Genomic DNA, 16163 nt, shown 5'->3' on the forward strand with positions numbered 1-16163 from the left:
CGGCAGAATGGAATTATCAATGAGGGTGTTAGAGGCTACACACACACCTGTGTGTGTGTGTGTGTGTGTGTGTGTGTGTGTGCGCTGAGACACGCGTGTTTTTTTTTGTTTTGTTTTTCTAAGCAGTTCGCTTGTGTTCACAATAGTTTACCGAGGTGCATATTTGTGTGTGCGTGTGTGTGTGTGTGTGTGTGTGTGTGTGTGTGTTTACCTCTGTGCTGTATGTTAATACAGCAACACAGGCGACTGAGAGTATTATAGATGCAGGAGTGGTTTAACCGGTCTTTACGTGTTTACATCCAGTTTACTTATGACTTATGGATGAGAAGGAATGAGCTGAAAGACACGCCAGCATGAAAATCATGGATCACGAATCACATCCTCATATCTGTGCCTTAATTCTCTCTCTCTCTCTCTCTCTCTCTCTCTCTCTCTCTCTCTCTCTCTGCCCGTCCTTCAAGCTGAGAACTCTGATTGGATCCCACACCCCGTAGCCATTAACCAATCAGAAATCACTTATTGTGGTATCACCTCATCAACCTCTTGTCCTTTACTGGGTTCTTTCCATCGTTTTTCTTTGCCATCTCTCCATTCCTTAATGTCCCCCCCCCCCCACACCCACCTTTCCTGCCCCCCCCTTCCTCTTCCCTCCTCTACTCTTAACCTCGATTTGCCCTTCTTTCCCTTTTTCAACCACGTGACCACTTTCTTCTTCTTCTTCTTGCGTCTCTTGGCCCCTCTTTCCTTCTGCCCTCCACACTTCCTTCCTTTCCTCCAATCAGACATGTTGTCCTTGGCCTCCGCCCCCCCCCCCCCCCCCCCCCCCCCCCCCCCCCTCTTATTCCCATGTGATGTTACCACCCCCCTCTGCCTCTGCTCCTCCCTTTCCTTCACACTGCTTTGACCTCAACTTTTCTATCCATTCAACCCCAAATGGTTCCACTATTTCAATCTGCCCCCCGCCCCCCCATCCCTCCTTCCTTACGGATCTATTATGGAAGTATATTAACGTCAAAAGATCGAAAGGATCACAACATAGAATTATTGGCGCTACTCAGCCTGCAAGTCAACATTTGAGAGAGCACAAGCACATGTTTGTAAGAGCTGAATAAGATTTGTTTCCATGCACGTTTTTTCGGCAGCTTGGCGACCACTTTGGATGGCGAGAGGTCGCGCAAGAGGTCAAGTGTCTGCACAAATATTTTTAAAAAGACAGAGCCTACAAATCCAAATTATTGAGGGCTCGTCGATCTGCGCTTTAGATTCTGGCTATCTGCCTATTTATTCGCATCAAATGTCAAAATGTAGAAATTCTCGTTCAGAAGAATTCTTTTTTTCTCAGAATTACGCAGAAAAATAAGAAAATATGCTGGAAATAAAAGCTGTATAGCTCGTGGTAGCTGTCGAGCTCCTTTAATTAATCAGACTCTAACATAACTAGGTCACTTGCCAATTAATGAAATTAATTAAAATTATTAGATTTTTGTTATTTCGGCCTATTCATACACAAATCTTACCCTGCTCCTACAAAGGTGACCCCCGTGCGCTGTCAACACTCGACTTGCAGACTAAGTAGCGCTTAAATTTTGTTTTGTGCTCTCTCAAATTTAATTTTTCTTCGCCCATCAATGTACTTCCATAACACACCACCACCGGGTCCCTTTGTGGAGAACCGGTTCTAAAAAATAGCTCCTGCCGTTCCCAATGAGGAAGCCCATTCATCCCCAGTCTCAGAGGAGCTGTCACACACACACAGAAAACACACACTCAATTACACATGTATATCTATCTGTAGATGACACACACACACACATAGCATCTGACCACGGATCAGTTTAGGAATGCGCTGACAGTGTTCCCTTACCCCGTTTTGAGGCTGACAAGTGCGTCCTGGACTCCACCTTGATGATATTTTACCATGTACTGGTGCATAGCGGGGTAGTTCTTCCTGATGTTCCTCTCCGTGGATCCGTTCGGAACCGTCCCGAAGCGGAACGGGGGCGAGTACGCGTACGGGTTCTGAAACTGTGGACGGAGGAAAGGAAATAAGGAGAGAGGAATCATAGACGGGGGGGGGGGGGTCAATTAAACGTTGATGCAGAGAGAAGCGGTGTGTGTGTGTGTGTGTGTGTGTGTGTTGTGTTGTGTGATTTTTTAAGTGTGTGAATGTGTGGGTGGCTGCGAGCGCGATAGAAGGGTTCCTCTTGAAAGGGCTGAGGTTCTACCCAGAACCCTCTGCTTCTAAAGAACCCTGTTTTGACGTAAGCAGTTGATTTCAAAACTTCCATATTAACATACATAGTTTTTTTGTGCATCTTAAATATTAGTATGAAACCAACAGTATAAAGTGCATGTCACTGCACCGACATTTATAGCCCACAATGCAATGCGGTAGTGACGACTGAATGACGAATGAATGACAGCTCTGTAACGCTGCAATGTGTGTGTTCTCTTTGGGCGCGATGTATTTATTAATTTTTTTAGTTAGTTCAGACTTTATGATTCTCTCATAATCGGCGAGGAGTCTCTCACAATGTGACGCGGTAGTTACAGTTCAGTCTGAAAAGATGCTGTTTTATTCCCACAAAAGTTACGGTGAACGACTGTCCACATATGAAGTGTGGGATTTTGTTTTATTAATAAAGGCTCTTTGTGAGACAGGTAGACACCTGGTTCTTTATTTCTAAGAGCCACTCATAAGATACTATTTCCTTTGTTTACTACGGTTAACTTTTCCACAATTTGAGAATTTATGTAATCATGACGTTTTTAAAAAAAATGGCATAAGAACACATTTAAAATGGAAGGTTTAGTCCGATAAGTACAAACTCAAGGTGTCGCATTCATTCGCCAAAACCAACGTTTTCATTTCTTGAGTTGCCAAAAATAATCAATTTAACTTAATCTAGGTATAAATCATACTTATATTTCACTGTTAGCATCTTTTTGCTCTGCTCGTCACAGGTTCCTTTCTAACTCCCCTCACGGGTCCGTCTTTATGTCATCTTTTTATTTCATTGATCTGCTTCAGTAGGGTTTGGTAGTAACAATCTGCCCTCATTGTCAAAACCATCACTTAGAAGACTGTATCACAAGCTCCACTTTAATTGTGTGTGTGTGTGTGTGTGTGTGTGTGTGTGTGTGTGTGTGTGTGTGTGTGTGTGTGTGTGTGTGTGTGCGTGTGTGTGTGTGTGCACATAGTACTGGTTCCGCCACATTTTGTCAAAACAATTACCCACAACAATCTGATATATCTGCCATGTGGACCGTTATCTATGGTTTTTGCTCCACACACACACTCATTTTATCAGCACGTAATTGGAATTGTGCGTCTTGTTGTTGAATTGTTTATGTGAACTCGTTTCATGTATCTACGTTATACATATCTAAATAGATATGCGTACTGTATCTGACGGCACACATGTGCATAACTATTGCGTAATCAGGTCAGGGTGATAAATACGCTGTGTGTGTGTGTGTGTGTGTGTGTGTGTGTGTGTGTGTGTGTGTGTGCGCGCGTGGGTGTGCGCGCATGTGTGTGTGTGTGTGTGTGTGTGTGTTAGTGGTGATGTCTTGCAGTGTGTTTGTCAGCGTCATGAGCGATAGCCCCTCAGGAGCCGCTCTCTCCTCACGCGGTCCTTCCTATTGTTTATATATATATATATATATATATATATATATATATATATATACAATTTGGATTTTTTTGTTTGGTTTATATATTTATATATACATATATATATATATATATATATATATTTATTTATATACGTATATATATATTTATTTTTTGTTTATATATTATATGTTTATATATATATATTATAGATAGAATACAGTAATAATAACAAAGTGTTAACCTATTTCTTCTCAAAACATGTAACTATGTAATAAATGTCTTCTGAAATAAAGCAAATCCTAATTTTCTTCGGGAAGAAGTTACACTTAATTTGCATATTGATGCAAAAACAAAAACAGACAAGACCGCGTGAGTGAATGTGCGTCTGATCATCTGTGGGACTCGTGGCACACATGAACTTAATAAATGAGCATTTAAAGTTACCATTTGAAAAAGCACCAACTGTGAAACTGAATAAAAAAGCAAATAATGATCTGAAGTCATTCGGAAACAAATTGATTGCATGAAACATTTGAATGGATCGGGGTTGAGGAGCAACCGATGGAGAGATCGGCATATGGCATATAGATATAGATATATAAAGGTGTTCAATACAAACCGGGGCCTTGTCCTACCACCACATGTCAACAGGTGACAGACAGCTTCTGGTGAATGACACCAGCTGCTGCTAATGAGAGCTAGACGCAGACACAAAGAGGACATGAAGAAAGAGCAGAGGACCTGCGTTTCACTCACCTGCACGTCCAGAAATATCTTCTCTAGATATTTGTATTAATTTCTAAATGATTGACAGCTCTTGTGTTTATTCACCTGAGCTCATCCGACTCTCCCGTTCCACTCGCTCTCTTGCTCTCTTGTTATATGAGCAAAGGACTCCCTTTAAAGTGTGTGTCCATAACTGTGTGTTTGTCTGTGTGTGTGTGTGTGTGTGTGTGTGTGTGTCCTGCAGTCTTGAGATCTCTCAGCGCTCCTGTTTGCTATCGTATTTTATTTTGTGTTTATCTCAGATGTGCTCCGTCTCTCTCTAAAAGTCCTGAGTGTGTGTTTTTCTTTGTGTTCTTTCGGTGCTAAGCAGCATTGTTGTGTCATCACTGTAAAGTGTTCCCCTGTCACTCATCCTGAAGACAGTTTACCACACAACTTTTCTCTCGCTCTAGTTTCATTTCTTTCTCTCCACAAAACTTTGAAACTGCTCCCTGGTTTTAAGAGCTGTGTGGCAACAATGGGTTCTTCAACACGTGTGTGTGTGTGTGTGTGTGTGTGTGTGTGTGTGTGTATGTGTGTGTGTGTGTGTGTGTCACGTAATTTAAACGCATCAATCACACTGCAGATAGAAGAAAATTAAGTGATTCTGGTGCCTCGACAAGCAGCATTTCATTGTTCGGATATGAATTATGGTCTAAATGCTTCATTGTGCGTATGAGAAATGGTCAAAAATGTCTTTGTTCATAGTCTTTAAAACATTTGTTTTGCACATGTAATATCTAAATCCTACAAGTCCACTGTCCACATGAAATACTCACTCTGCATTCATAACGCACTCTTTATTAAACAGCCTGAGGAGCCTGGCCTTCAATGGACGATGTTATGGGCAAAGTAAAACAAAGGTTATCGGACCTCTGATCATTTCAGAGCGCCTGAGGAGGGGGGAAGCTGCTCTGTGTCGTATTTATCAGGAGCGTATCATTTGAGGAAAACCACATATTCACATATTCACTGAAATCTCCAACATGCGGCACACAAAAGTTGAATTTCCCACTCGTACGTCGTCGATGCAATCTAACCTTCATCGTTTATCGTTGGTCACATGATGGCTCAATGTCCAGCCTCCCTCTGAATGGCCATTTACCCCTTTCTTTTGTCTGGTTCCTTTCTTCCCTGACCCCCACCCCCCAAATTCCTTTCTCCCGTCCACAGCCGTCAACTTGGCCCATATCTGTCCGCCCGTTGTCTTTGCACCATCTTGTGTGTATTGGCCTCTCGGCTCTCGCTATCCCTCAGTCACCTTCCTGCCAGTCGCTGCACCCCTTAATCCATCACCCCCCCCCCCACCCACCCCTCTGTATGTTGTCAAAAACCCTCCACACCAGTCTCAAACGCATCTCCCCCACACATCAGCAACTCTCCCCCCTTTTGTCTTCCTTTTCTGTTCTATTTCTCTCCATTTGACCTTTATGCTTTAATCTTTCACCCTGTCCTCCTTTTCCACTTGTATTATCTTCCCTTTCTTATCTATATATTCTGTGTATTATTACCACAGTGGTGCCCGTGTTTAATCCCTTTACAAAGCAATGCCGATGCTCCTGGAAGATATTTGGATTATTGATCTAAATATCTCTTTCTAAAATAGTCATTAACCTTCCTCCTGTGTTAGCTTTCTGTTACCATCTCTTATGTTAATGATATGTCTTAAATCAGCTGTAAAATACACTAAAAACAATTATCTAGCCTCCAATTTGTTTCTCATCTCTTGGTTACCTTGTTAGGCTTCCTTATCCATGAAAATATAGTTTTTTAATATTTTTGGTGTGGGCCTCTGGGCCTTTCCTTTGTCAGTATACCACTCAATTGCATAAAAAAATGGTAAAATGGACCTCAAGAGAATCATATATATATATATATATATATATATATATATATATATATATATATATATATATATATATATATATATATAAACAAAAGGTTGTTGTGTTACCTGACTAAGGGGTATCTGGACATTTTTATATTAACCCAATAAATATGCGACGTAACAAAACGACATCTGCCGCCCGTCACCTTGTTGTCGGAAAGCCCGGTGACCTGGTCCACAAACTCCTCCTGGATCATGAAGGCAGCCAGGTTGGCGGTGTAGGAGGCCAGGAAGATGACAGCGAAGAAGGCCCACACGGACACGATGAACTTACTGGTGGTTCCTTTCGGGTTCTGCACCGGCACCGAGTTGTTGAAGACCAGACCCCACAGCAGCCACACGGCCTTGCCCATGGTGAAGGAAGGGCCGTGGGGGTCTGAGGGGGGGGGGAGCGCACAGAGGGACGGGTTAAAGAGGAGTGTGTGCGGGCGCGGGCGCGGGCGTGTGTGATCATATTCATGCTGACCTCTTCCTTGTGCCAGGTTTCTGTTGAAGCCAAGAGGACTGATGTACTCAAACATGAAGACGGCCATTGCAGTCACCAGTAGGAGCATCACAAACATCATCACCCACACTGATGCACTGAATGGCTCTGAGAGAGAGAGAGAGAGGGAGAGACAGAGATTAAGTATTAACACATGTTGGCTGACTCCCGCATGCCTCCCACCCCACCTCTCCAACACACACACACGCACACACCTCCTATTTGACACAGTGTGAGTACAGCCCTGGTGTCAGCACTCCTGTCCTCCCTCTCAGAGATTAAGCGTACGGGGGAGAGCGCCGCTGGCACCCGCCACCGTGCGCTGGCGAGCGGCCATTATGGAGTATTCCTGCTAATTGCCGTCTTCGCAGCGGTAACTGCATGCCGCACACATGTCAGTGTGTGTGTGTGTGTGTGTGTGTGTGTGTGTGTGTGTGTGTGATGAACGTGCCTGAGCAGCCGTAACCGTGGGGATATCCACGGCCACTCAAGTTAGAATCCTGCGCTTAACTCCCTCTCAGGTAAGTGGGAGTCGAGCCGAGCTAAAGCCCTCTGATGAAAGAGCGAGTATTGACAGCTTGCGTAACAGAGCTGGATTGTGTTGTCAGCTCTGTATCTCAGGGAACACACACACACACACACACACACACACTCGCACACCAAACAGGGCGGATCAAACTCTCCCCCTCTCTCCCGAGTCCGACTACAAAGCGAGAGTTACGCTGGTTGACAGTTACCGAGAAAGGCTGACGGGGAGACCGTTCCGTTGCTACGGGAGACCATGACGCTGATCCCGGTTTCCACGAATGGGACGGAGAAATCGATGACCTCAGAACGCTCCTCATTGATCGTCAGAGATCCGACGGCCATGACGGCTTTCTTATAGACCACCTTCGGGGGAGAGAGGGGGAGGGACGGAGGGGTGAGGGAGGAATAAGACGGACGAGGAGAATGAGCGATGAGGGACGGAGGAGGAGGAGAGAGGAGTGAGGACAGGGAGACGGTTGTTAGGGAGGAGGAGATAGATATGCAGGGGGAAAGGGTGTGGGGTGAGATTGTAAGGAAATAAGGATGGAGGAGAGGAAGACAAAGAGGAGAAAGAAGGAGATGGAGGAAGGAAGAGGAAGAAGAAGGAACGTTTAATCGTTGTTGCATCGAATGGTTAATATGAAGCAATCATATCATCAACACACTTTCATAAATACACAAAAGGGCCCCTGAAACTACACTTTATCCATGACGCTGTATGTGCAGATCCCAGACCAGTCTTGTAGATTAAGCAATCAAGCCTCAATCTTATGGGTTTATTCCAACATATGCGTCTTCAGTCCATAGATATTCATATCTACGTGCGTCCCTTGCTCTTCGGCTTATTTTTTGGACGATCATTTCATCCATCATTATTTTTTCCTGAGTCAGTATGTGAGTAGTGGAAATTCAAAATCGGGCCAAACCTAATATGAAATATATATTGACTGCACCCCAAATCTTAATCAATACTGCTCAATAAGATGAAAGTCAGATGCAAGTATGTGAAAATGTCTGCTTTGAGGTAAAAATACATATTAAATAAATATTACAGTCCTAGCAGGAACTCTGGGACTTTACCTTCTAGTTAAAGCTGGTGTTAAAAAATGTGCGAAAGGCTTTTTTCTGATGTGTTTACCTCCTTTAACATTTACAGATAGTGCCAAAGCATCATAGCTATAAGAGCAAATAAAAACCCTGGGAAAAGTTTTTGCAAAGTCAACAACTAAAAGCTATTTGGGGAAGAATATATAAAAAATATACAGCAATAAACCGGAATATCCTAATTTCCTCCCAGCCTAGGCGTACGTTTCAGATGTGCTACAAACTAAAAGGGAATACTGATCAATAAACACTCTTATACATCACACACACACACACACAGGTTTCTCTTACTTCTCCCACCATCCCATTCCAGACGTTGTTGATTTTCTTGCCATGCTTGCCATTGGTTACCAGGTACAGGTCATAGGTGAACTTCACATACACGGCGATCTTTTTCAGAATGTCGATGCAGAAGCCTTTGCAGCACTTCTTGATGTATGTCCCGCCAGCCTCGGTCGTGTTGCTGCGGACGCACAAACAGAGAGCGCACACCTGGTTAGTGTCTGGGACTCAAAGCAGGAGAGAAGATCGGCGTGTTCGGCTTTTTTGGCGGATTTCAGATGTTATTTACACGTCCGCACACTTTGAAATGTATACGAACGCAGCGATGAGCAGACGTCGGCCCGGGACCTTTTGACCTTTAAGTTCAGGTCGTCCTATTCGGGAGCGACGTCGGAAGACTTGAAAAATATGCTGCTCTTCCCCCTCTCCTCTCCTCTCCTCCTCCTCTCCTCTCCTCCCCATCTCCTCCTCCTCTCCTCTCCCCCCTCTCCTCTCCTCTCCTACCCTCTCCTTCTCCTCCTCATCTCCTCCTTCTCTCCTCTCCTCCTTCTCTCCTCTCCTCCCCTCTCCTCTCCTCCTCCTCTCCTCTCCTTCTACTTCTCATCTCCTCTCCTCTCCCCCTCCCCTTCCTCTCCTTCTCCTCTGCTCTCCTTCTCCTTATCCTTGTCCCTGTCCTCTCCTCTCCTTCTCCTCTACTCTCCTCTCCTTCTCCTCTCCTCTCCTTCTCCTTATCCTTGTCCCAGTCCTCTCCTCTCCTTCTCCTCTACTCTCCTCTCCTCTCCTTCTACTTCTCCATCTCCATCTCCTCTCCTTCTACTTCTCCATCTCCTTCTCCTTCTCCTTCTCCTTCTCCTTCTCCTCCTTCTCCTCTCCTCTCCTCTCCTCCTCCCCCTCCTGTCTTTCTACTTCTCCATCTCCTCTCCTTCTATTTCTCCATCTCCATCTCCTTCTCCTTCTACTTCTCCATCTCCTCTCCTTCTACTTCTCCATCTCCTCTCCTTCTACTTCTACTTCTCCATCTCCTTCTCCTTCTCCTTCTCCTTCTCCTTCTCCTTCTCCTCTCCCCCTCCCCCTCCTCTCCTTCTCCTTCTCCATCTCCTCTCCTTCTCCTTCTCCATCTCCTTCTCCTTCTCCTCCTCCTTCTCCTCTCCTCTCCCCCTCCCCCTCCTCTCCTTCTCCTTCTCCTTCTTCCGTCTCTGGAGAAGGATTTTTTTTTTTAGGACGGCGCTGCATCTGCAAGCCTCGTGCCATCTGTGTATATGAATTTGAGAGCAGGAGAGTTCAGACACACACACACACACACACACACACACACACACTCACACACACTCACACACACACACACACACAGGAGTGCCCGTCAACTCTTTTATTTATTTTTTCCTTCAGCCACCTGGGACTCTCATTTAACTTTTAGATGTGTGCTAACTAGGAGAAGATAACCTTGTCCTTTAGTTCAACGGCAACCTGGACAGAAGCTTGATGGAGAGGGAGAAACGGAATAATAAATAAAAACACACCCGGCCGTGACGCCGCCGCGTCCTTCAGAGCTGAAACTCTGTCGCTTTGGAGCGATTCTGTAGCGTCTAGAAAAAAACCTCTTTTTTCTAGACCTTAGTGCAAACTCACTAGTCGCCATCGACCTGTCAAACAAATGTCACCCCGAGTGGAAGACGGAAGAGGACTCGTTATGTATCAACAGTTTCACACACTGGAGAGAAACAAGTTGTGAATTACTTTCCGTGGAGATGTTGCGCAATCTCCCGGGCTGATTCTCCACAGCCATGAACTAGATATTATCTATCGCAGCTGTTGAAATGAAATTAGCTGAATGAAAAGAAGCTAATTTACATCTAAGCCCCTTTAAAACACACCATGTGTTAACAACAAATTGGACTAATCCACCGCCAGAGAAGCTATATTGATCCAATGAAGCTCCAAATGAAGACGTTTTGTCCTTTTTGTCCTTTTAAAGTTATGGAACACAATCCAGTAAGACATCGTGGAATGGGTGAATCTCACAGAGAACGAACAAATAAAATTAAATGGTGGATTGTGTGCCAGCATGCACGGCAGATGTGTGACTTTTTTAAAAAGCATTCAATAAGTTCAACGAGTCCTTTCTACACGGGAACAAAAGGGGAAAACATCCCCTAAGTTGCTGTCATGACAACCCGCGAACATGGCTGCTTCAGGCTCATGTACTGTACTGATGTTGAAGTGATAACAGGAATGTGGGACAGGGGGGGGGGGACTCATGCAGGATCTGACGATAATAATAATAATAATAATAATAATAATAATAATAATAATAATAATCGAAACGAGGACAACTGAGTCAAGTTTCTGGCAGGTTCAGCTGGTGGGGGCCGGTGACAGAGCGGGGGCCATGTAGGCCAGAACTGTAATAGCTGCATCCACGAACACGGCGTTCCCATTTAGGCCGGGCGCAGTACAGCGAGAGCATGTGATGTTATGGAAGCTGTTTGTGAAGTCGACTTGATATAGAAACGCTACAGGGCCCCGGGCGGGGGGGGGGGGGGGGGGGGGGGAGGGTCTCCAGGGAGGGCCGCTTCGGGTATGTGTGTGTTCAGTGCGAGTCTGGCTTGTTCTCAGGCTTAAAGCCTGGATGAGTGACTTTGTGGTTTCCGCATGCATGGCTAGTCCCCCCCCAGACCTCCACCCCCGATCCGACCCCGCCACGACTCCTCTCTCCCTCTGCCTCTCTCCTCCCTCCTCGCCCTCTTTTCTCCAAATGGACACCGCGGATGCTTGAGAGGGAATTGCGCTGTGGGAGGGAGGAAACGAGCCCGGATGCATTGGCCTGTGAGTGAGTGGAAATGTGGCAACGGAACGCGTGTGTGCGCGTGTGTGTGTGCGCGTGTGTGTGTGCGCGTGTGTGTGTGCGCGTGTGTGTGCGCGTGTGTGTGTGCGCGCGTGTGTATGTGTGTGTGTGTTCTTCCTTGGAGATGCTTTATCCTCCGCCCTACTTCACAGTCATTCTAGATGAAAATCTCTGTTGGCCTCTTCCTTGGGACTCTATTACCGCTTAATCAGATCTGTGTGTGTGTGTGTGTGTGTGTGTGTGTGTGTGTGTGTGTGTGTGTGTGTGTGTGTGTGCTTGAATAGTAGTTATCGTCAGTAACTTTGTATGCATGCATGTTTGCAATGGTGAGATTGACACAAAGTGTGTAGTACAATGTTACTGTAACTGTGTGTGTGTGTGTGTGTGTGTTCCAGAAGAGAGAAATAATATTAAATTATCTACAAACCAATTACATGCTTTGATTCAGCAGCACTCAAACCCCTCAGTGAGACACACACACACACACACACACACTAAGCCACTCTCCCTGTGTGCTTCAGGAACACAATATAGCAAAGGGGGCCAGCAGCGTTTGGGCATTAAAGAGAAAATTGGTAAGGAAGGAAGTAAATCGCTGACTTCAGCAGTCGCCTCCATTTTCAGGGGGTCGGGGGGGGGGGGGGGGGCTGCTGCATAGATCGCACACACTGTACCTCTTCCCCGTGTTCGTGAGAGAGAAGCAGAGAGAGAAGGAGAGCGACGCAGAGAGGAAGGGAATGCAACACGGATGATGTCATCTTTGCCACCTCCCCGACGACCCAAAATACAAAAGGTTGCAACTTAAATCCCTCTCGCGCGCTCCACAGCTGAGGTGAAGCTTCATGATCAAAGACGATGACATGGCAGGTTATCATTTTTCATATCGTTACCATAAAGCGGTTTGCGTCCCGCAGAACTCACTCTTTGATGTGCTTCCTGCAGGGCACGGAGTTCCTCATGCAGGTGCCCGTGAGCCTCTCCACGTCCTCCACGATGACGAAAGGCTTCTCCTCCAGCGTGACGATGGACAGGTGGTTGTCGTCCATCTCGGCGTCGCCGTCGGAGTTGAAGCGCGGCCACACCGGGTACTTCAGTGTCAGGCTGCGGTTGTCCAGCTTCCCCATCTGGCAAGGATGGAGAGGCGGATGAGACAGATGTGGGTGATGAATGAGTAGAGCTCAACACGGTTGGGAAGTCACTTCAAAAAGAACACTAGATTAGCTGAACTTACATTTGTGGGGATCCAATACGTAATGATCAGTGAGGAGGTTGGGTTTAGGCCCATGACCTCACATTTAAAAAGACAGTCTGTTGGTTACAAGCAGACAGGAAGTGGAAGTGGAAGTGGTGGGGAAAAATGGCGTCCACCGGTCAGTGATCATAACATGGCAGGAGGAAATGCAGTGTGTTACCTTTCTTTACCTGGTAGTGTTCCTAACTGCTGTAATCTGTTGCCCAATAACTCAAAGCAGACAGGAAGTGGAGAAGGATTACAAATGTAGACACACGTTAACATTTCCTTTGTTATGTTGGCACAAAAACATTCAAATCAGCACATAGACCATAATACATGGGGGGGGGGGGGGGGTCTATACAGTGTGGCTATGAATGCAAACACAGATGACAAAGAGGGCGGGAGTATGGAAGTGTGATACCGCTGGGTCAATAATTCATAACAATTTCAGAGGTGAATGCGCCTACACCTGTGTGTGTCTGTGTGTGTGTGTGTGTGCGTGTGTGTGTGTGTGTGTGTGTGTGGTCTTCATGCATGTTTTTATGTGGAGGAAAGGCTTTTGCTCGACTCTTATTTATTAATGTCACAGGAGCCAGAAAATTGGCAAAACGCTCTCTCTCACTCTTTCCCTTGATTACAAAAGTCCCTCTTTCTTCTTCTTCTTCTTCTTCTTCTTCTTCTTCTTCGTCGTTGCCTCCTCAGCGCACGACGACGTAAATGCGTCGACGAGCGAGGCGGTTGGAAGAGATGGAGGCGGGCTGAGATGCTGAACATGTGTGTATCGTGTGCGTGAACAAAATAGAATATATTAAGAAAACAGTCCCAGTCACACACAATACAGATAATGTGATACTATAGCTCTGCTAGCCGGTCACCCCTTTGACCCTGCAGTGCTATCGGACAGGGGTTTTACACACACTCACACACACACACGCACGCGTTGATGCTCAGCCTGCGTGCCTGGCTAAGTCATTAACAGGCGAGCAGAGAGGAGGAAGTGAAATTAGCATTTTAATTGTTTTGCTTTGAGTGGTTTTCTATCCTCTGACAGGGATTAGAGTCTGTTCTCCACTCTGAGTCGGCACCGCTGTCAACAGCTCACTCTGCTGTCAGCTACATCTCTAGGTGTGTGTGTGTGGGGGGGTGTGTGTGTGGGGGTGTTTGGCAGGACGGTATGCTGAGGTGGCATGTGCGCTGTTTCTTGTGTGTCACCTTCACTCTCAAGGGAACGGACACATTTGTCTATCTGTCTTACCCCAGATGTTTTGCATTGAGTGAGTGAGTGAGTGAGTGTGTGTGTGTGTGTGTGTGTGTGTGTGTGTGTGTGTGTGTGTGTGTGTGTGTGTGTGTGTGTGTGTGTGTGTGTTAAAGGGGTGGGGAGGTATAGTAGGAAAATGGGATTGGTCATGTAGAAGTGAGGGGGAATTCGTGCATAATCAGTGAGATAGGATTCAATAAGAAGGGATTCTGTAATAAAAAAAACAAAATGAAGATGAGTCAGAGGGGAAAAGAAAAAATACAAAAAGAAGAGTGGGTTCAAAACGATTGTACACGCATTTTGGAGTCATTTTCTGGTCTCAGTAAGACCCTAAAGCAGCAGTTACCAGCAGTGTGTGCTTTGCTGATAGACTCTCTACGGGGGGTTTTGACTATGAGTCATTATGTCAAAGTTTTCTTGTTAAAGTGGAGGAAAAAAACACTTTTAGCTTCATTTTTTTTTCAGTTCTTTTCTTTGAATTTAAATATAAAAATGTGAAGTATTTTTTGGGATCAGAACACATGTGACTCCCATTCCCTTTGTCACATGTTGGCTCATTAGAATATACCAACACCATCTTGCAAGCCAATGGGATTTAGTTGGTGAAGGGGCCTTAAAGGGACAGGCGCCGTTTCACACAGTTATATTTAGACAGACAGCATAAGAAAAATGATGTGTTTTTCTAACATTAAAGCATGTCAAATGCAATTATGACCCTTTAAACGACCATGATACGCCCACCTTTAATGATTTAATATGATGCAAAGTGCACATGCTGATCCCAACATTATCTTTGTTACTACATGTAGCCTCTTTAAGTAGCAGTATACATAAACCTGAAAACAGACATCCAACTCAAGTCCCATTGACCCAGTCAATCAATAATATAAACTTTGAGGAGCCTAATTTGGTTGGATAAATCAATAAACTCGACGGAGAGATTAAAGTTCCACTCAGAAGACAGTTGAAAAAAAAAGAAGGGAAAAGAAAAGGAGGAGGAGAAGAATAAGCTGACTTCAGCAGCTCTCGTGATAGCCTGTCCTCCTCCTCCTCCTCCTCCTCCTCCTCCTCCTCCTCCTCCTCCTCCTCCTCCTCCTCCTCCTTTCCCACTTCTTCTCTGTCTCTCCTTCTCTCTAATTAAAGAAAGAGGGGTTATAAATTAATGCCCAGAGAGGTTTCTCTTTATCGACCGGCCAGGCCGTAGAATGCTGAATCTCCCTGTATGAAATAGCAGATATTACACACACACACACACACACACACTACATAGAAAGGAGTGTGTATATGTGTGTGTGTGTGTGTGTGTGTGTGTGTGTGTGTGTGTGTGTGTGTAATGTGACAGCGGGGCCAGTGGGAGGTTACGATGATAGGGCCTGTGGGATTACAGCATTATAACATCCCATGGCAACAATCCTATCGGGCCATCACCCCTTAGCACATTCAGAGGCGATGGGGTGACACTCTGCCCCGGGAGAACTGCGGTTCTCATAATCTTTTCAGGGTGGGGGAGGGGGGGCGGGGAAGGGTGCATTTCCTTTTTGATGTTCTCTATACTTTCCTCGTCAGCTCTAATTTCAAAGGCCTTGCTCTTTGCACCTGCATGTCTCTATTTCATCTATTTCACACTGTATTCTCTTTTTCTCCACACACACAGACACACACACACACACACACACAAACACACACACGCACACACACACACACACACACACGCACACACACTCTAGGGCTGCAATCAACCAGAAGCAGGCAAGGAAAAGTGAGAGAGAATGATAAAAGAATAAAGAAAAAAACAAGGGTCAGCGGGTGAGCACCTTCTCCGGGCCAGTCGCATAGGGAGAGTTATCGCATGGGGCAAGTTGCATTATGGGAGAATGAGTTCCTAATAGCGTGGAGAAACCCATTTAGTCATAAAACGGTATCTGTCACTCCTGTCAGACAAAATGATGTCGGGAAAATGGATTCTGCTCTCACTCTCCTACGCTCGCTCTGTTTGTGTGTGTGTGTGTGTGTGTGTGTGTGTGTGTGTGTGTGTGTGTGTGTGATGACAGAGTGGAGAGCGACAGAGAAAAACACATCCATGGATTTAGACATCTCTCCCTAAAGTGGAGTAAAAGTCTTAAAGCATCTGATATTTATTGTACTTAAGTATCAAA

General features: G+C 45.4%; 1 protein-coding gene across 1 annotated transcript in view; it reads right to left on the reverse strand.

Moving 5' to 3' along the window:
- Nucleotides 1-16163, reverse strand: part of grin2aa (glutamate receptor, ionotropic, N-methyl D-aspartate 2A, a) — a 105675-nt gene that overhangs the window by 9403 nt on the left and 80109 nt on the right. Inside the window, 6 exon segments of the mRNA XM_034539358.1 lie at nt 1865-2025; nt 6419-6648; nt 6739-6864; nt 7494-7647; nt 8680-8851; nt 12437-12639. Of these exon segments, the coding sequence (XP_034395249.1) occupies nt 1865-2025; nt 6419-6648; nt 6739-6864; nt 7494-7647; nt 8680-8851; nt 12437-12639 (1046 nt within the window).

The sequence above is a fragment of the Cyclopterus lumpus genome, chromosome 8, assembly GCF_009769545.1.
Source record: "Cyclopterus lumpus isolate fCycLum1 chromosome 8, fCycLum1.pri, whole genome shotgun sequence".
NCBI lineage: Eukaryota > Metazoa > Chordata > Actinopteri > Perciformes > Cyclopteridae > Cyclopterus > Cyclopterus lumpus.